The 20,016-nt window shown below is 39.1% G+C and overlaps 1 protein-coding gene across 1 annotated transcript in view; it reads right to left on the reverse strand.

Moving 5' to 3' along the window:
* dnah6 (dynein, axonemal, heavy chain 6) overlaps positions 1-20,016 on the reverse strand; it is a 37,773-nt gene that overhangs the window by 1,294 nt on the left and 16,463 nt on the right. Inside the window, exons 42-78 of the mRNA XM_037245953.1 lie at positions 19,725-19,882; positions 19,500-19,631; positions 19,241-19,412; positions 17,866-18,012; positions 17,676-17,749; positions 17,415-17,569; positions 15,990-16,221; positions 15,766-15,918; positions 15,449-15,589; positions 14,899-15,141; positions 14,561-14,728; positions 14,229-14,464; positions 13,069-13,213; positions 12,770-12,886; positions 12,510-12,633; positions 12,229-12,425; positions 11,744-11,947; positions 11,291-11,416; positions 10,520-10,684; positions 10,252-10,319; positions 9,939-10,119; positions 9,149-9,328; positions 8,799-9,032; positions 6,854-6,989; positions 6,591-6,763; positions 5,677-5,867; positions 4,810-4,970; positions 4,509-4,597; positions 4,135-4,281; positions 3,909-4,047; positions 3,304-3,423; positions 2,634-2,755; positions 2,174-2,303; positions 1,912-2,039; positions 1,490-1,675; positions 775-847; positions 363-514 (exon numbers count right to left, since the gene is read on the reverse strand). Coding sequence (XP_037101848.1) covers positions 363-514; positions 775-847; positions 1,490-1,675; positions 1,912-2,039; positions 2,174-2,303; positions 2,634-2,755; positions 3,304-3,423; positions 3,909-4,047; positions 4,135-4,281; positions 4,509-4,597; positions 4,810-4,970; positions 5,677-5,867; positions 6,591-6,763; positions 6,854-6,989; positions 8,799-9,032; positions 9,149-9,328; positions 9,939-10,119; positions 10,252-10,319; positions 10,520-10,684; positions 11,291-11,416; positions 11,744-11,947; positions 12,229-12,425; positions 12,510-12,633; positions 12,770-12,886; positions 13,069-13,213; positions 14,229-14,464; positions 14,561-14,728; positions 14,899-15,141; positions 15,449-15,589; positions 15,766-15,918; positions 15,990-16,221; positions 17,415-17,569; positions 17,676-17,749; positions 17,866-18,012; positions 19,241-19,412; positions 19,500-19,631; positions 19,725-19,882 — 5,699 coding nt within the window. The remainder of the gene's footprint in view (positions 1-362; positions 515-774; positions 848-1,489; positions 1,676-1,911; positions 2,040-2,173; positions 2,304-2,633; positions 2,756-3,303; positions 3,424-3,908; positions 4,048-4,134; positions 4,282-4,508; positions 4,598-4,809; positions 4,971-5,676; positions 5,868-6,590; positions 6,764-6,853; positions 6,990-8,798; positions 9,033-9,148; positions 9,329-9,938; positions 10,120-10,251; positions 10,320-10,519; positions 10,685-11,290; positions 11,417-11,743; positions 11,948-12,228; positions 12,426-12,509; positions 12,634-12,769; positions 12,887-13,068; positions 13,214-14,228; positions 14,465-14,560; positions 14,729-14,898; positions 15,142-15,448; positions 15,590-15,765; positions 15,919-15,989; positions 16,222-17,414; positions 17,570-17,675; positions 17,750-17,865; positions 18,013-19,240; positions 19,413-19,499; positions 19,632-19,724; positions 19,883-20,016) is intronic.

Here is a 20,016-nt window from a genome sequence, read left to right on the forward strand (position 1 = left end):
GTAATGTAGTGTAAAAAATGACTCACTTTAACTAAAGTTATTTTCTCTGAAATACTTTTAATCAAGTATTTCATTCAGATATTTTATAGAAGAATGATTTTTACGTCCCCCCCCAAAAACAAATACAGTAAGTTTTGGACTATAAACTGCATCCGAATATAAAATGCATCAGCTAAAATTTGTGGAAAATCTAGTTTTGTCCATATATAAGGCACACTTTACTATAAACCGCAGAGAATATGCACAAATTATACAATATCATAAAAATCATAATAAAGCCGCACGACTATAAGGCGCAGGTTTCAAAGCTTGTGCAAAAGTAGCGTTTTATAATCTGGAAAATATGGTAATTTAAAATGTACCTCCAAATCCATGGGGAGTTCAGAGTTGCTGTTCAGATTGCGTAGAGCCTCGGCCACAGCGATCTGGTCCCTGTACACAGGGACCACGTTGAAGCGGAAGTTCAGCTCATCGATGGGCAAATTGTACTGTCGGGCGTGATTCTGCAGGACTGCTACATGTCAACAGTTAGGAGAGAACATTCGTGTTAGCTTGAAAAGTGTCTTTCCATTAAACACTCTTTTGTTGGCCTTAGAATACTCTTCAGTCTTTATGAATACTTTTTAAACTGTATTTTTACAAACGCAACACTTATAGCATCAATAACCATACCACAACGAATATATTCTGTCAGTTTTGAAATTTGCCTTACTATCATGGACACGGTATATTAAAGCATTTAAAGGAAATGTTTTTAGGGTAGCAGTGGCATACCAGTTAGAAAGCCCTGAGGGAAGAAGAATCCAGATATCCAAAAAGATTTGGGGTGGCCCTGTGTGATCCAAGTCTAAGAGGAGTTAAAAATAGATAAATTAACTTGTTTTCAAATGACTCATGTAATGTTCTCAATATGAACCAGTATATCTACCTGCATATGAAAGAAACCGAGAGTGGTTTAATTGGCACAGAGTATGTGTAAAATGTATAGTCTCGAGTTATTTTACAAAATGATCTTCTTCCTTGGATCTGCCATTTAAATATTTGTGTAAAAAGAAAGCGACGTTTTCAAATGTGAGACTTTTCTCATCAAATAAATGTGTGTTTTTATATATATATACACGTATGTGTGTCCCAAACCTACCGCCCTAAAACAGCTGGGATAGGCTCCAGCATGCCCGCGACCCTTGTGAGGATAAGCGGTTTGGAAAATTGATAATTTTTCTGTCCCAAAAAAGAGACAGGAACACATTAGTCCTGAAGTATCTGATCTGGGAAGTGGAGGTTTGCGGATTCAAGACTGCTTGGGGACGAAGACGACAAGTGTTTGGCTGCTGTGATTGCAGCGCTGTTCAATCCAATTCAATTTTGTTAAAATGACCACTGGCACAGAATGCAGTGTTCATAGGTGTTGAGAATGTGTGTGTATAATGCTTGTAACAAAACACAAGCGTTGGAATATACTCTCTGGGAATCAAGACATAAAAAAAACCTCAACAAAGTAGATCCTGAGGTACAGGTCTTTGACCCAGGAAGCCAAGCCTTTTAGAGATGGGTAGGATCCATTGGACCAGTGGGCAGGAACATTGTTGTTAACAAAGCTCGTGTACATCCGGTCCATCTCCTCGGACATCACCACTAGACCTCCAATGGCCTTCTGCAAAGTTACGAGAGACACCTGGAAACACCAAAAAGTATTTGATCGAATTTACATTACATGTATCGGTAATTAATTTCCTTAATTCCTACAACTTTTCCAAATTCCTTCATCAATTAAAGCATATCCCTCCAATTTATGAACTGCTGCTCCATAAGCAAAAATAGAGATGCAAATCAAATAAAGTTAATTACATTTTGGGTAATTAATTTGCCACTTTCAAACTATTCCTGAAAAAAAATCATTTTCATCATCACCCTGAGTAAGCGGACCAATTTGGTGAATCTGTTGGCCTCCTGGCCCAACACAGTAGTTAGGGAGTTGACACGACCGTTATTGTCTCTGTCGAAAAGAGACTCAAGCCCCACATCCATGTCAAGGCGCTCTTGAAAAACACACAAAAACATATCAGACATGTACTGTGTTCGTGGAAACACAACTCTGCCTTAATAATGCATCTTAAAGCCTTTTCTAACCATTACAGAAAAATACTAATTGGCAAAAAATGTGTCTTTGTACCAGGTAGCTTAGCAAGTATAGCGTCGGCAAGTTCGCACACTATCTCGTCGTTGCTTTTGGCTCCGAGTTGGGCTGAAGAGCGAGGATTAACATCCAGAATGGTGTTGATCAGAATCATGGTTTCTCGACGCTGTGGAGACAAACACATTTACAGTACAGGGAGGAGGTAATTGAGCAAAAGTTTTTTATAGTTTATCTTTTAATTTAACGTACATTTCAATTACAGATTGAAAATTCTGTTTTGAATGTGCCCATTTGTTCTTGCTTTTTTATTTTCGAATTAGTGTGACTGTTTATTTGAAATTCCATTAAACACAACAAGTATACTAAATTAACTCATGGATGTGTACAACAAAAATGTTAATGGTTAGTTAAGTGGCTATGACATAACTTCACAATGACCAGGACAATTCCTACTTGTGTCCTTTGTTTTAGTCCTTTGTTTTTTTTAGCTCCATACCTGGAAGGCCAGGTTAGCATTTTCATGCATGCCAAAGATCTCAGGATCATCAATGATGGGAAGATTCTCAATGTACTCTATATATAAATCCATTGAGTCCAATGCGGGGGCATAGTAGATACCTAATGAGCAGGAGAAATTATTAAAACAGAGGAGCATACAGTTGTGTTTAGAATAACAGCAGTTCAACATGACAAAATCGATCCCCGTTTTGGTATAAATTGTACTGCTTTATGGCAAAATCATTCAACAGTAGGTTGAGTAGAGTCATAGATTATCAACAGACCATCATACCGCATCATCATCAGAAATACGCGTTATCAAGTGCGAGAAGTTAGTTAAGTCAAGTCAAGTCAAGTCAACTTGACTTGACTTGAGAAGTTAGTTAACGCCATGGAAGCTGTGGTTGGATAAACAGCTATCCAATACAAATTTTTCGTTGTGATCTGTAGTGTAACTTAAAAAAATCAATACATTTTCTAAAAGTTAGAGTTTGAATATAATGTGCATCTTTCATGATGCATTGAAATAAAAAGTACGATAAGGATTTTGAGCTTTACTCACATTTTTAAACACGCTGATATTATTTCAAACACAACTGAATAATTTATATGCACATAATTTTAGTAAGTGTGAACAGTCACAGGCCAAATGGAAATTTAAGAAGTACCTGATTCAGAGAAGGTGTAGCACGGGCCCAGAGTTTTAGGAGAAAAGAATCCTTTTAGGACTGTCCTGAGGCAGCGTTGGTCCCAGACATCTGTCACTCTGCCTCCATATGTAATCTCACCTGGGAATACACATTGACATTTGACCAGTTTGCTTCTTCTTGCTCAGAATGGATCATGAGAAGGATCATGTTGGATTATTTTGACATGATTCCTTTGGTGCATGTAGAATATTAGCATATTTATGAATTCATCCAATCTCTGTGCCACTTATCCTAACGCGGATGGGAACTATACCCTGGACTGGTCGCCAGTCAATAATGTGCAGAGACAGACATTAACATTCATGTCACTGAATGGGACCTCAGCCAATGCTGTGCAGTGAGTGAACAACAACATCAGTGACTTATTTCATTATTATAAAACATGAATTATAATTACCTTGATATAGTTTCATAAATTAAGGTCATATACTGACTGGTGGATCAGGTGGACACAGTTATGTGAAAATAAATCCAACAATTATCACATTGCAGCAATTAAGTTGGATATTTCAGAGTTTGAAACACAGTACTTGTGAAGCAGTCATATATTAGAGTTCACCTACTCGTGATGTATGTGAGAGCATCCCAGGGAATAGTGGTACTTTGGCAGTAGAGGTTCAGGTTGAGCAGAGCACACTCCCTGTCACTGTCACTGAACTCATAAGGAATGTTCCAACCAAGAGGACCAAACTTTTTGCGCTCCTGAAGTGCATATGAACGAGGTCAACATTTGACGGCATACAACAGAGAGTAAAATACGAAAATACAGCATCATTGCTGTTTTTGAACCTGAATGACTGCATGGAAAAAGCAGATTCCAAAGACCATCTTCTTCCAGTCCAGCCCCAGCAAGTGGTCTTCAAAGAAATCGTGAGAAATCTCGGTAAAGGCCCGACGAATGTTGGCCCGCAGACCTTTAGGAGGTTCATTTGTCACCTTGAAGAATAAAACACAAGCAAACAGTATCAATAATTACATAATAAATATTTGTTTCCTAATAATTCTTTGTTTTGTCTTATCATTACAATGCAACCATAAAGAAAGAGACAATATGCAGTAGGCATAAGTGGCAACTATTAACACTCTTAAATCTAAATGGGATTAAGTTATTGTATTCCACTTTAGTTTCTCTCTAATACACTTAATATTCAAGTAATGTTTACCTTGACAGAGTTTTGTAGCACTGTAACCGGAAACACTTTGGTAGGCATGGAACTGAGAAACAAACGGAAGTTCTCATGGATTGACGTGTCTGTGGAGTAAAAGAACGCCTCACTCAACATACACAACATACACCACAAGAAAAATAAAATAAGTGTGGCAAGAGTTCTGATATTTTATCCCATGGCTAAGAGAAGTAAAAGGAAAGAGGGTGAATGTTACATACATGGCCGCATGGTATAAGAGAGCAAGGTAAAATAATATCAGTTGAAGAGGGTGTATGTGATAGTGTGTTACACAAACCGGGCTCAGCAAAGGTCTTAATGATCTCCTCCATAGCGAGCATCCAAGAGACTGCTAAATGACAGTTTTGCAGGAAAACCCAGCCTCCATCTTCTAATGCTGATTTAATCATTTTCTCTGCTATTGGCCCCTGTCCTTGACCCAATGAAATGGACTCAACCCTGATAGTTAGAGAAAAAATATTACTTTAATACATGGTTGTATATACTGTATATTAGTTTAAAATAATCTTTATTGTATCACATCCTAAAAACCCTGTAAAAGAATTGGCGTGACTGGTTTTACATGCAGAGGATATTGTTGGTGGCCCTCTATTAATGACAGAAAGCCCTCCACAGTTGGCACAGAAATAAATAATTTGACTTAATAATAAATGAAAATGCAATTAAAATATTTATTTTGAATTGTGGTTCAACAGAATTATTTAAAAAAATGAACTCTTGAAATACGCCTGGACAAAAATGATGGTACCCCTGGAAAACGTTAAAAGACTATAAGGTATGTTCAACCGAGGTGTGTCTTCAAACTTGTAACCTGCCAGTCGGCCAATTAAAAGGGTAGCAAGTAGTCAATGTGCCGTTTAGTGACATGGTAAGAGAAGTCACAAGACTGTGCCACACTCAACATGGACCAGAAGTGAAGGAGTTGTTTTAGGAGATTAGAAAGAAAATAATAAACAAGAATAACGGCAAGAAGACAAAGGCTATCAGGCCATCTCCAAGTAGCTTGATGTTTTTCTTACACAGCATTTTCTACATGGACATTAATGTTTGCATTTAAGTGTAATGCAGCAGACAAATGAATGACATTGTTACTCGTGAGAGTCACATGGAAGATCTACTTACACCACCTTGTACATGATTTTACCTTTCAAGACAACCCCTCTCTTTTGCAAAACGCTGGAAGGCACCCATAGGGTCTGATCCGGTGCTGAGGATGAAAACCAGCGGCGTGGATGGGGACATGTCATTATACAGATTAGCCAAATCAATTGGAGGGTTTTCCACAAACTGCTTTCCCAAGCTGACAATTACAAATTCTGTCGCTGCAAAAACAACCTGGACAAGGAAGAATGATACAAATTACACAATATTTAATCTTGATATTAGTTTGGTAGCTGAGCCTCAAATTTTCAACTGGATAAAGACGATAGCTAGTGTGGATGAAACTCAAGACACTGCAGTCCATTCAGTGGTTGACAAATAAAACTTAATTGTGTGCAACAACAGAAATTGACTGAGAAGAACAAAACAGCTTTCAGATAAGCCTCGTCTTGTTCTTGTAATCAACAGTTTTTATTGTTGCCAAGGATGGTACATTTTGAGGATCATTAAGACCACACATACAGAATACGGTTTACATTTCTCAAGGCTGTTTTGAAAGTCTCATCGTAGTGGAAGATAAAAAGTAGGTACTTTGAAAAGCTGATTGTGTCATTTGAAGGGCCGAAACGTCTCTCCAGTGACACTAGACATGAATTACACTTTACGATACTGTCACAATTATTACGAATGGGCGAGTACCAATGCCAACCTGATTTCAACGTATTGGTACTCGCGACAGCTCTCTTGAGGCCATTTTACGATGAGGAACTATAAATTATAATATACTTCTTTGTTACTGTTTTTGGGGGGGGACATTTTATGTATCAAAAGTTCAAGTGATATTGGTACTTGGTATCAGTATCCATGACAATTGAGAACTCAAACTGGTAACGTCGTAAAGAAAGTGAAGTAAAATTTCCCTAATAATTAAATTATACACTGATGATTCTAACCTACCTTCTCTTCCATGAAGCTCTTGATAAGAACTAACTTCTGAAAAGAAGTCAGTCTTTCATTCCAGTGGCCTCGGATTCCATCTTTTTGCTTTCCCTCTTCTGATGTATCAAGAGGGGGCAACTCTGAGACATAGCCCTCCCAATTTTCTGGATTAAAAGATGTCTCAAAACTTCCTAAATATAGGTAAAAGGGACTAAGTAAGACTGAAAATCTTTTCATACGAAAGAAACATAGTACTGATCAGAGATGGGGTGCAACTTTACCGAGCTTAACACGGATGTGTGTAGCAATGATTTCTTTGGAGATGCCCTTGAAGCATGGCAGTGAATCCTCCAATTCACAACTTGTCTCCCAATAATACTCATTTAGCCATGGGACTTCTGGTTGCTCTGGATATTCCTATGAGATATGAAACCAGGGATAATTAGATTGTCTGACTATCAACATCCACATACATAAATACCACCTATATCGCAGAAGAAGTGACGTTGATGGATGTACGTAGAAGACAATCGCACACAGAAGTGAGAAACAGAAGAGGAAATACACTATTAGGATGATAATAAAGCCACCAGTCACACCGTCTCCTCAGACCAGTTTTGTTGACTAATATGAGCATACGAATGCAATACTTCCACTCGCAGGCCACAATTATTGTGTCCAAACCGGTCCATCAAGTCAAGAGTACCTTTTACAAGCTTCTCTGTGGTTCTCCTCACGTAGAAGATGGGTTTCACTAGAGACCAAATGACCATGGAAATGCACCCTTTTAGAATTCTAGGGGTGGCCACAGAAGCTTTTACTAGCAGGGGGACTTTTGATCAGATTCATGAAAGATTCTCCAACCAGCAGAATAGTTAGCACTTGTGACTGACATCAAATCAATTTATTTGTAAATTCAAATTCCCTCTAGTGCTCCTTATTATCATAGCAAATGTATTTGTTGTGTTCGAGAAGTCTGAGCAGGATTGACAAGAGGCATATATCTACAAATTCAAAAGGCACCATGTGAAACATCACTTCAACGACACAAAAAGGAGCAAGGGCATAAAGGCCATATCAGAGAACACAAAGATCACATCCAGTAGGGGAGAAGGACGAGTCGAATGAGTTTGATTCCCAGTTTGACAGAGAACAAGGTCAGAAAATCTGAAGATGCCACGCCCATTCCCACAAGGTCAGATTCTGCTTGCATGATGTCAATTGCACCAAAACTACAGGACCAAATGGCATGGCAGGTCGGGTGCATGATTTTAACTGAACATCAAAAAGATATAGTTTTAGACTTTTGGAAGTCTGATCAGCAAATCATTTCCCTCATGAGCAGGAAAGCATCACTGTGAGTCAGTGGGTTCCTCTGAGATCAATGCAAACATTGTCACAAGACTGTGCTAGTAACATAAACAGTGTCCAAATTTAGAAAACAAGATGCCAGTAATTTTCTACTGTTGCGCAATTGAGAGAGTGTAGTCATACTGTACTGTGCAGTTGTGTGGTTCTCCAACTGCATGAATGCTTGGGAGGAACGCATCCAGCGGCTCATTAAAACAGCTGGGAAGATCATCGGCACAGAGCTCCAACACCATCTCTACCTCCCCATGCCTGCAGTGTTCTAATCTAATCTACAAACTAATCTAGTTTTAGCTCTAGGATTCCAGGAAAACTGAGTCACATTTCAGTTAATCTCTCTAAAACAGGAAATTGTATTTCGAAAATCTGAAAAGCTTTAATTTTATTTCTTTATGTGAGTATATTACATCGGAATTAGGAGAGCATTTTTGATTATAAAACTCAAATATTATTCTTCCTCCTTACAGGTTTGCCTTAAATCTGCAGCCAACAAAGCAGCCAAGGCAGAGAAGCTAAATGTAGTTTTGTGACAAATAAAAACTTAATTAAAGTATAAGCGTGGGAAGATATAAAGATTTCTTGTTATTGAGAGAATTTGGAAAAAAACAAGTTTTATTTTCTTCTCTTTGTGAGAATACATGGTAACCAAATTAGATGAAAATCTTTTCTCATTAACCACCCATTAAAGAATGGACCTTTATCGCTGCACACTCCACAGAATGCCTTAATTTATTTTCCTCACTGGCCTTTTGTTCTTGTCACAGATGACACATGACAGGATTCAACATATTTATTTTACCCTAAAATTGCAGGAGGTTTTTCAACAAGCTATTTTAAGTGTAATGCTTCCAAGCTCACCTTTTCCATGCCTGCAGTCGACCTAATGAAATTCTGCCACTCCGCCTCTGAGATTTCACCACAGTGCTTCAGGATCTCAACACACAACATGAAGCTGTAGATGAGTTTGTGCTGCTCGAACAGGCCCCGGGAAACATTGATATAGGAGTTGAGTAAGATTTGGTCCAGTAGGATCTGGAGACGCTCCTCCAACACGTCACTTTTTTCAGATGCCTCAATGGTGGTGTTGAAGAGCTAGTTGGCCAGATGAAAAGAGACAAATATTATATACAATATTTATGTGGTCCTCATGATATATAAATCCCATTTTTTCCATGGCTTTAATATACAGCAAATGCAGTCTTTCTCACTTGTTTAAAGTACTTGAGTGAGAACTGGTACATTGGGTCAATCTCAGAGAGGCTGGCAACGACAAAGAACAGGACAGAGCCTCGGGTGGCTACAGATCTGTAACCCTCTCTTGCATTATTAATCATGAGCTCGGTGGCCTCTGCCTCCCCCAGTCGTTGTTTTATAGCTGCTGATGTCACCTGAACAAGATTGAAAATCATTAAAAAAATGGTGGATTAGAATAAGATCACAGTAACATTGAAGATTTGGAGAAGCACGCACATGCGCACATACATAGTATATGCTACATTGAAACGTGTGGCTAATTCTTCTATATCTGCGACTTCAAAATTTGGGTTTGGCATCAAATCATGAGTTTGACAAAATACCATCCATCCATCCATCCATCCATCCATCCATCCATCCATCCATCCATCCATCCATCCATCCATCCATCCATCCATCCATCCATCCATCCATCCATCCATTTTCTGTGCTGCTTGTCCCCATGGGGGTCTTGGGCGTGCTGGAGTCAATTTCAGATTTTATTTGGCTTTATTCAGAATTTGAAACAAACATTTTCAGCACCGCTAGGAAGACAACAGCTAGACAAATCAAATGAAATCAAATCAAATTCAAATGTTTTCAGTCGACAAACAAAATTAGAATATGCCTTCACTCCTTTGGGAGGGAAATTAAATTGTGGAATAGATTCAGAAATTCTAAATTGGAATTAATCTAATAAATTGATGTCAGATTAAACACCAAAGTAGTTAATTATATTTTTTCTCAAACTCAGGTTTACTTTACCTTCGATTCCTGGAGAGTGGTAACAAGCTCCTCATTGTCAAGTATATTTCCCTCAGAAGTGAAGAGAAGCTTCAGAATGCGATTTTCAATGTCTTTCAGCTGGATCCTGTCATTATTGATACGTACAACCAGATCGTTTCGCTGCTCTTCCAGGTGTGGACTTTCCAGGCATACCACATCGCTGAGAAGAGAATGGATGGAGGAGATCAAATATTTGGCAGAATGTGATGGAATACACTGCTTTACTGTTTATTACAACAAAATACAGCTGCAAGCTTTTTTTTTTTCTAATGTTAGTGTAATAGTGCAATACCCAAGCAGTTGGTCCTCTAAGCCAGACTTAGTCACAGTGAAGTTAATAATTGTGACTTTGATACACACCTGAAAGGTAAATGCGTACATATTAAAACAATAACAACAAAAACATTGTCAGACACATTGCTCACATATGCCTTATGATGATCTATTTGTTTGGGGGAAAAAAATCACCAATTGTCAGGGAAACAAAAAAACTCAACTCCTCAATCAAACTTAAAATGAATGAAACTGTGTCAAAATGTGATACGATGTGCTGTCACTACCTCTGGTAGGTAGTGCGGATTGGCCATTTTAGTTGTCATATAGAATCGGAAATTTTTGTCATAGTCAATATCTGAGTCACCAAGTCGGATCAAAGTCCGTCCACCCGCTATAAATGTCTGCTTCAGCAAAACAGGTTCCAGAGCAGGATCCAGGGTCTCCTTTAACTAGAAGAAAACACAAATGTAGATATGCAAGTTGAAACATTTATGTCATTCCACTTTGGAGAGATGTATGAGCATGATCCAGAAGTATTTGGACAATGGCAGAGTTTTTGCCATTTTGAGAGTGGAGCGTATAGCCTTGGCAGTTTTTTTTTCTACTTTTCTGTCAGCCAAAAAATTTTCACTCAACACCAGTGAGCCTGTTCCAATTAGCAGCCATATATCTGTTTTCCACCATTCTGATACAAGTGGCTCTTGATTAATGCCATTACTAAAGAAAGGTTGCCGACATAATCCATTTTAGCTGTATAATTTATTATTTATATTTTAGCCAAATCTGTATCCATAGTTTAGCTCACTGTTCAACTTCTTTTAAAATGAGATGTTTATTTCAATCATTAAACTAATCTCTTTGATTGTCCAAAATACTTTTTGACCTAACTTAGTTTTGTAGTTAGTCTGCATGAATTGTAGTAAATTTGGTAATATTATTTTTGCAACAATAGTTCATGGAATCAATAAAAGACAACAATTTTCAATGCATTTTTATGATCAATTTTGGATGTTTCAATCTGACATGGAAGGTGCAAAGTTCAACATAATTTCTACCTCCTCCAGCAAAACAGGCATGCCCATACGGATGGCGTTTTCTAGCTTGTGAAGAAAATTTGGGTCAGTGAGCTTGATCACTTTTAGTCCATGCTTGGCTTCCTTTGAGCGTATCCATCGGTTAGCCTAATGAAGAAAAAGGGACATATTTAAAAAGGTATGTTTGAATATGGAATAATAAGTGAACACAAATTCCAGCTGTTAGTGTGACAGAATGTCAAAGAGATTTCCACGCTGTCACTGTGTCAGTGGAAGTTAAGGAATAATTAGTAATGTAAGATCGTGTAAACATTTAAATGGGTACATAAATTATTAATTCTGGCAGCAAGTCTACTGGTGCAATACTACGGATTTTATATGTCTCGTTTTGGGTGACGCAAAATTAATAAAGACAAACTATTCAGTGTAATGCTCAAAACTGTATACTGGAGGTCAAGGACACTTATAATTCACCTGATCCTGTGGGTCAATCATGAGAGGCCAGCGGCGACCCTCATTCACCAGTATTCCATTTTCTGTGGAGACCGTGTCTCGTGGCAGACCTTCATTATTCCATTTTTGAATGACATATGGGTCACCCAGAATATTGATTAGGCTGAAGCTGGAACTTATGGGTACTTTCAAGTTCTGGCACTGTAGTATCCACTCATCAACAAGCTATGGAAAATGGCAAATGTGAAAACTTGAATATATTAATTTGGTCCAACTTTTTTATTATGCGTCACAGGGACAGTGCAAGATGATGAAAATTACAGGCATCTCTCATTTTTCAAGTGGGAGAACTTGCACAATACTTTTTTGCCCCACTGTACATACATACATTATGTGTAATGCGCAGAGTAGGATTTTTATTGTGTAAAACTGCAGCTATGGTGTTCATGGCTGCTCATATCCTAAGTTACAGCATCCTAAAAAGAAAATTAGGAGACTCTTCCTACCAGTTTTCTATAGTGAGACGTGAATGCTCCATAGTAGGCCACACAAGCAGCGGCGATGAAGACATTGCCTACGACATCGATGATCTGTTGATCAAATGTGGCAACACTTTGCTCCCAACGCACTTGCTCATCACCTAAAGCCGATGTTAGCTTTCCTGCTCTGGTCAATCGAGCCTGTGTCACTGCCATAGTGTTAACTTTGTGAAAACGAGACAGAGAAAATTAGATAGTAAAAAAAATCAGCTTAATAGAGATACAGGTACAAAAGACATGGCAATCACCCAAATCCTGCTTTTCATTAAGGCTGCTGTCATATGATTCCTGTAGAACCCTGATCTTGTCTTCCACACTCTGGAGCAGTTGTTGCTTTTCCATCAGGGTTGCCATTGTGATTTCCAGCTCCGACTATATTGGACGTGTAGGTATAATTGAGTTTGCAGAAACGGGAGACCGTGAGGGACGTGAAACTAAGCTGTTTTAGGTGAATGCATACAGCTCCAATGAGATTAGGCATGCCTGTCCTGTATACTAAATTGCTGACCTGTGCTTTGGCAAATGCTTCTCTCTTTGGACCAACTTCCTTGAGGATTCTCGAGTATATGTCCATAGCCCTAACCCACATACACATTGATTTGCATGCTTTGGAGACTTTTTCCACCTTAAAAGCCAACAAAAAGATAAATACATTCATCAGTTCAAAAATGCAAAGGTACATTTTAATGGCATATACACCAAGAAGCCGTAAACTTGTGACATTGTCAAGTGCAAACTATATCAACCAAGTAGTTATTACTCAAAACTATAAAACTAAAAAAAAAAAGACGAAAAATGGAAACAGACCTTCTCGGGTATAAAGTCAGGGTTGTTCACGTATTTCTGCAGTTTAGCCAAGACTTGAGGCTTAATGTTGTCCTTGTCGTAGTCTGTCAGATATCGGGTGAAATTGGAATCACCCAGTAACTTTTTGGCATTGGGCCAGTCCGGTCTGTCCAGGTAAAAATTGATGGTTAAAAAGAGCAAAATTGTTCAATAAAGTTTGAAAAATATCAGGTATTCACATTTTTGTGTCTTGTCTTGTATTTGCCAAAATAATCCCCGTGGTTTATTTTAATGCACAACGCCATGTTGGGAACGGGTATGATGTTAAGTTGTTGACTGCACCGTCCCTTGCACCCACCACTTGCTATTGCACTTGCCAGACCGCTTGCCTATGGCTGTAAATCTGTCCTCTCTTATTTTTTATTTTTTTAAATCACGAGGTGACCCTAATAAGGCGCCGTAGGGGAGGAACGGGGGGGGCAGGCCAAGCGCAAGTGAGTCAGCCCTGCCGGATTCCTCATCTAACATCAAAATGTCAAATATATCGGATTTAATTATTCATTCATTTACCTTCCGTCAATATTGATGCTGGAAAATTTCAAGAACGGCACAGATTAATCAAACTCTACCTAGGAAAATGCCACATTGTATTAAGGAAGCGGCTGAGCAAGACGCCTGTCAACATCGCTGTGTATTGTATAAATTAGCCAAAATTAGCGAGAATATTTCCCATGAAATAATACATTTTAAAGTGTATCCTTATTCTGATACTCTTTATGAGACATGATAATAATAATTCACAAACAAAACCCTCTTTCATTAATTATAGTTGGTATATAACCCTAACTTGCCCCAGAATCTTAATTGTTAATTGAGAGGAGGGAGGGAGGGAAGGAGAGCGAGAGACAGAGAGAGCGAGAGACAGACAGAGAGAGAGAGCAAGAGACAGACAAAGAGAGAGCAAGAGACAGACAAAGAGAGAGCAAGAGACAGACAAAGAGAGAACGAGACAGACAGCGAGAGAGAGGGAGGAGAGAGTGAGAGTGAGAGAGTGAGAGAGTGAGAGAGTGAGAGAGTGAGAGAGTGAGAGAGAGAGAGAGAGACAGAGACAGAGACAGAGACAGAGAGAGAGAGAGAGAGAGAGAGAGAGAGAGAGAAAGAAAGAAAGAAAGCACACATACTTGTAATTGAGCAGGATGCAGACAGCCTCCATGACAGTCATGACCATGTCAGGAGGTTTGGTGAACACTTTGAGCTCAGAAATGTCAGCTTTGTCCAGAGAATTGAGAGCCTGGTTAGCTCCCTCCAGGGCAGGCAGAGCCTCATTCAGGTCTCTTTGGGTATCATCAGCTATCGCCTGAGTATCTTCAGCTTTGACTTTTGCTATTGCCTCTTCTTCTTTCACAAACCTACGTGTCTGTAAGTTTCAAAAGATCAAATCAAATACACTAAAACCTTGTTATGAAAATTCATACATTTCATGGCACCATAATTAATGGGTGAAATACTGTACCTCATCAGCACTCTCTTGGTCAACAGACAATTTTTCCATCAGAGCATCCACGTCCGTACTTTTCTGTTTGAGAAGTGGTTCCAGAGCAGAAAGTTCCACTTTCATTGTGGCCACAAGTACATTGGTCTCCAGGAGCTTAGTAAGACCACTCTTCACACGGTCCTTTGCCTATTTAAATGGACACGGCAAAGTGATAATTAATTGAGGTTATAATATATTAGTGGGCCACTTTGATCTGGAAAAATATTAATTTATTCATTCATCCATCTGTACGTTAGTCCGTTCATTCATTTGTTTCGTTCATTCATTCGTTCATTCATTTTTGGGCTTTGCCTTACAAGCACTAGCTGCATCCTCTTGTTGTCTAGCATGGACAGGTACAGGTTGATGAGTTCCAAGTAGGAGGTGGGCGTAGTGTAATATCGACGTCTAACTTCTGAGTAGAATCTCTCAGCCATGACAGAAACACTGACATGCGTCTCTACACACAAATCTGAGAAGCTATGCTTGAGTTCCTCCGTTCCAAAGTCCACACTGTGGAAAAAGGCCCGAGAGACAGAAAGCAGAGCTTCACGGGGCCACTAGACAAAAACAGCACAGAAAGACAACAGCTCAGGGACAAGCACAATTCAGCAGCGGTTTGTGGACTTTAGGGGCTTTAAGGACATTCTCAAAGAAGAATGTAAAACTTTCAATAGGTCACAGACTTGATGCAGTTTAATATTTAAGTATATGGTCAATTTGATTGAAATAAGACTACAGAATGGCACAGATAATGTTACAAAGGTGGTTGTGTGTATACAAAAATGCTTCTTCGACTCAATCACAATAATCCAAAAAGTGAAAAATGAATTGCCATGGTCAGAAATGATAGTGATTTTAACATACCTCCACAAACCAGTCAATAGTGCAACAATTGACCAGTGAGGGGAACATGCGACAGCGGGACCTGAAGGCATCACCGACTGGACTCATACACAGCACAATATGCAGCTTCTCCCGTACACGAGAAATAAAATACTGAAACACCTGAAGATCACAAACACACGTTAGCCACGGCCAAATGGTCAGAATGCCAGATATGACATATATGACATATTGCATCATGTAAAGACAGTGAATCACTTGTTTAAAAAACATACGGTACCTATACCTAATGAATGATTGGGATATTTCTTTGATTGAGTATGTGCATCTGATTTTACCTCGTCTCTGTTCTCCTCACTGATTCCAGCTTCTTTGGCTTTTGGGCGGGTTGCAGCAAGCACTTGTTCCAGCTCATCTTTTTCAAAGAGGTTGGGCACTTCACCGGAGTTCAACATGTTGTTGACATCCTCCAAAAACTCCTCCACAACAATCTAAAACATGCCGGTTTAGAGGTGAACTACTCAAGTTGTGCATAACTTCTTGCTTTTCCTTTTAGTCATACCTGAGTGTCTGTAAAAAGGAAAACTGTATCTTTCCTTTCCACCCCAGCCATCCTGTAGAGTCTCCTCAAGTCTTCGTGGAAGCTGTCGTAGTTGTAGCCTCGACTCAGTTCAATCTCAAAGCATTGGTACTCACAAATGTGAGATGCTAATCGAGTGAGTGACTGCTTGCCCGTGCCCCCCACTCCGACCAGCAAGCCGTTGCCTCGCTCCAGGCGAACCATTCGAGCAATTCTAGAAAGTCCAATAAGCAAAATCATTTTTAGAATAGGACAGCAGATATATTTGTGGTTTAGAATGACATTTAGAGGGGACTGAATTTCAAGTAAGAGGTCATTCACTGGTCAGGTACGGAAAGGAAGACTAAAATGTTATATGAAGAACAGTGGGTTTGCTTTTTGTGAAAAACAAGTGAATGTATTTATTGAATAGTTTTTAAAAGTGAATAAATTGAGAATTAAATGGTATGACAAAAGTGGACAGTGTTTTTTGTCCTTTTTTGTCAGGGTGGACGGGAATGTGTTTGAATAACAGTGGGTTTGCTTTTCATGAATAGCAAGTGGATGTATTTCTTGAATATTTTTTTAAAGGGGAATAAATTAAGCATTTTAATGGTGTGACAAAAGTGGACAAGGAATAGTGTTTTTGTCCACTCTTGTCAGAGTAGAAAATGTGTTTGATACAACAATGGCTTTGGTTTTTATGCTTTATATGAATAACAAGGGAAAGTATTTCTTTAAAAAAGGGGAATACATTAAGTATTTCGATGGTATGATAAAAGTGGACAAGGAACGGTGGATTTGCTTAACAATACCAAATGCCATACTGTACCAAATATTATTTTTCCAATTGAGTTTTGTGATACAAAACATAATGTGTGTTGTTTTTTAGTTTTACTTTCTACATCCCCATGGCATGAACCAATGCTGCATTGTTTTGAAGTATTGAAAAAGTAGAATCATTGGGCTTGCATTGCATTTATAAACTCAACATATTTTCTCTGTTACAGTCCAATCAAGGCGGCACGGTGGACATTGGTTGGAACGTCCGCCTTACAGTTAGGAGGATGCGGGTTTGATTCCACCCTCCCTGTGTGGCGTTTGCATGTTCTCCCCGTGCCTGCGTGAGTTTCCTCTCATATCCCAAACACATGCTTGATAGGCCAATTGAGCACTGCACGTATAAGTGCGAGTGCGGATGGCTGTTCGTCTGTGTGTGCCCTGCGATTGGCTGGCAACCGGTTCAGGGTGTCCCCCGCCTACTGCCCGATGACTGCTGCGATAGGCTCCAGCACGCCCGCGACTCCCGTGGGGACAAGCGGTATAGAAAATGAATGGATGGACAGTCCCATGAGCACAGTATCAGCAAATATTGCATCCCCAATCACAAACAAGATCAGCGTGAAGGAATTGCTTGTCCACAAATACCTGGAAACATGCTCAATGGCATCCTGGAAGAATACCAACTTGCTCTCCTTGGAGTAAGTCATGTTGTAGTCACACAAATAGTCATGAAGAACAGCTTGGATCTTATCCAGGTCTGGAAGGTCTTCATACTGTTTTTCTTCTTTCTCTGCACCCACCTAATAGCATAACATGTTTAGATCTTTCTCTTTTTTTTTTAATACAGAGGACCTTTGGTCTGAAAATGGGGGTGGGGGGTGTCTGGGTCTGTGTGAAGCATCATACCTTGATAAAGTCCCCAAATATGATGGGCTCGTTTACAAAGTATGAGGGATCCAAGTTAATGCTAAAATACTTGGCTGAAAAAAAGAGACATGAGTCAAAGGTGGAGTATTCTGTAACAAGTATGAGAACAATGATGACCCAAATCTGGATATGTGCGTGTTTCAAGTGGATCAAGTGTGACCGTTCTTACTGGCTGTCTCGCAAACGATGGTGTTATAATACTCTTTATCTTGGTTATCGATGAGTCGATCATGGAAAACCCGCTGACATTCGTGGCAGAATAGACGAAAAATCTGAGTCTTCTCTATAATTTGACTTGCTTCACATTGTAGCATTCCTTGAAATACAGACAAGGAGAGACTTCATATGCATATAACCATACATGTGAGGACAGTAAGATCGCTGGGCTTCATTAAAGAATTTCAATCGGAAGCCTAAGCTCTTATTACCCTTGTATTTTATATCAGTATCATAATTTATTTATTTCACCAGAAATTTGTCAGTCATTTACTCAAACATCTTGAATACTTACTTCATCAAAGTTGATTGTGAAGCTTTTGTAATCTACTCACCTGCATGTATTATATTTATACTATATTATTTCTCTTTGTAAGTAAGCATCAGTGCACAAGAGGCAAAATGTGCCATAATTACAGGACTAGATTTGTTTGCTGCATGGCAATGACACTTAAGTGATCAATCAGGAGTTTTTGTCAGTGACAGGAAATCCATTGCCCCCCCCCCCCCCCAAATTTCAATAACGTGTCTGAGGGAAAAAAAAAAGCAAAACATCTCGATATAAGGCACTGCAATTGACTCTGAGAGGATTCAATCTCCAAAGCAGGCATTGGTGATTTGAATGCTGGAGGGGGTCACAATTTTTCATCAGCGCTCACTCAGGGAGCACATAGGACCACTTACTGTCCTGATACAACAATGAGCTTGAAAGACAGAACCAAAAAAACTAGAGTTTTTTCTTTTCATTCCAAAGGCTTTCTTACATAAATATAATCGTCCAAATATGACACATAAGTGCTGAATGCAAACCAACATAAAATACAAGAATCAATGTGCACAACCAATCTTCAGCAGCCTTAAGTGATTTTGTTTTTTTATAAACCAATTTTTTTTGTTTTATTTTTTTTGTTCTTAAGAAATGTAGAAAAAAAGAATGCACAAACAAACAAACAAACAAACAAACAAACAAACAAACAAACAAACAAACAAACAAACAAACAAACAAACAAAAACAGCAAATACCTGGTCATTGCTTGTCATTGAAGTTGATAGCAGCCTAAAGTTATGTTGTGATAAACATGGTAATCAGGTTTATGTTAGCATTTTTTAATTATTTTTTCCTAGCCTATCGCGGTTTGAATACTTGCGATTAGAAACAAGAGTGAGACATTGTGACAAGGTATGGCATTGGACAAAGGGCTACTGCGGGGACTGGGAATTTACCAAGGTTTAGGGAATGAGCATGGTTCAATCAAAAAGCATGAAATTGGAAAAATATATGCACACAACTGTAGGCTAGGATGTATTTTTGTATACTCAATGCTCACCTTGGACGCACTTGGAGAGGTCCCTGAGATTGAAGACATAGTGAGACTTGGCTGGAGTTGGAAGCAGATCCACCATCAAGCGGTTGTAAATCTCCACAGCTGAATCCACAATCTGTTTTACACAGTCCTTCACGGGTTGAGTGAACTCTTTGAGAAAACCAGACAAGATTGCCTGGACAAGAATCGAGGGGAAAAAAGATAATGAAGCGTGAAGAACACTATTGCATTATGCGTGTGTTTGTGTGATGTCTATCCTGACAATAATTATCTGTTTGAGGCTTTGGTCTGAAGGTGTGGGCAGACAAAGCATGCTGAAGTGGCGAATGAAGCGGGGAGTCACAGGGTTACGTCCTCCTCCTGGTGGAGCGCATGCCGCGGCAATAGTCATGTCCTGGAGAAGAGAATGAAGAAGTGCCAAGGCAGGGAAGCAGCCTCTAATTTTTTCCTTTAAAATTGTTCATAGCTCATTTGCACAATAGTTTACCTGAATCTCCTTCCAGAAGAAAAATTCCCTGTCATAAAATCCAGAGAAGTCCTGGAACTGACGTAGAAGTTCAATGGGGGGCTGGGAGCCATAACTGTCCAATTTGGGCATATTCAGATCATCCACAAACACCACTATCCGCTTATCCTTAGGTGCACCTATGCACAGTGACAGGGAAGAGGATTAAGTCAATAAAATGAGTGAAAAGAGATCACAAGGAATATTCATGTTTTGACTGAGTGTTTACTGAGGAGTGAAACTGACAACCACAATTACTAAATTAAATGATTGT

This window comes from Syngnathus acus, chromosome 1 (assembly GCF_901709675.1).
Source record: "Syngnathus acus chromosome 1, fSynAcu1.2, whole genome shotgun sequence".
NCBI lineage: Eukaryota > Metazoa > Chordata > Actinopteri > Syngnathiformes > Syngnathidae > Syngnathus > Syngnathus acus.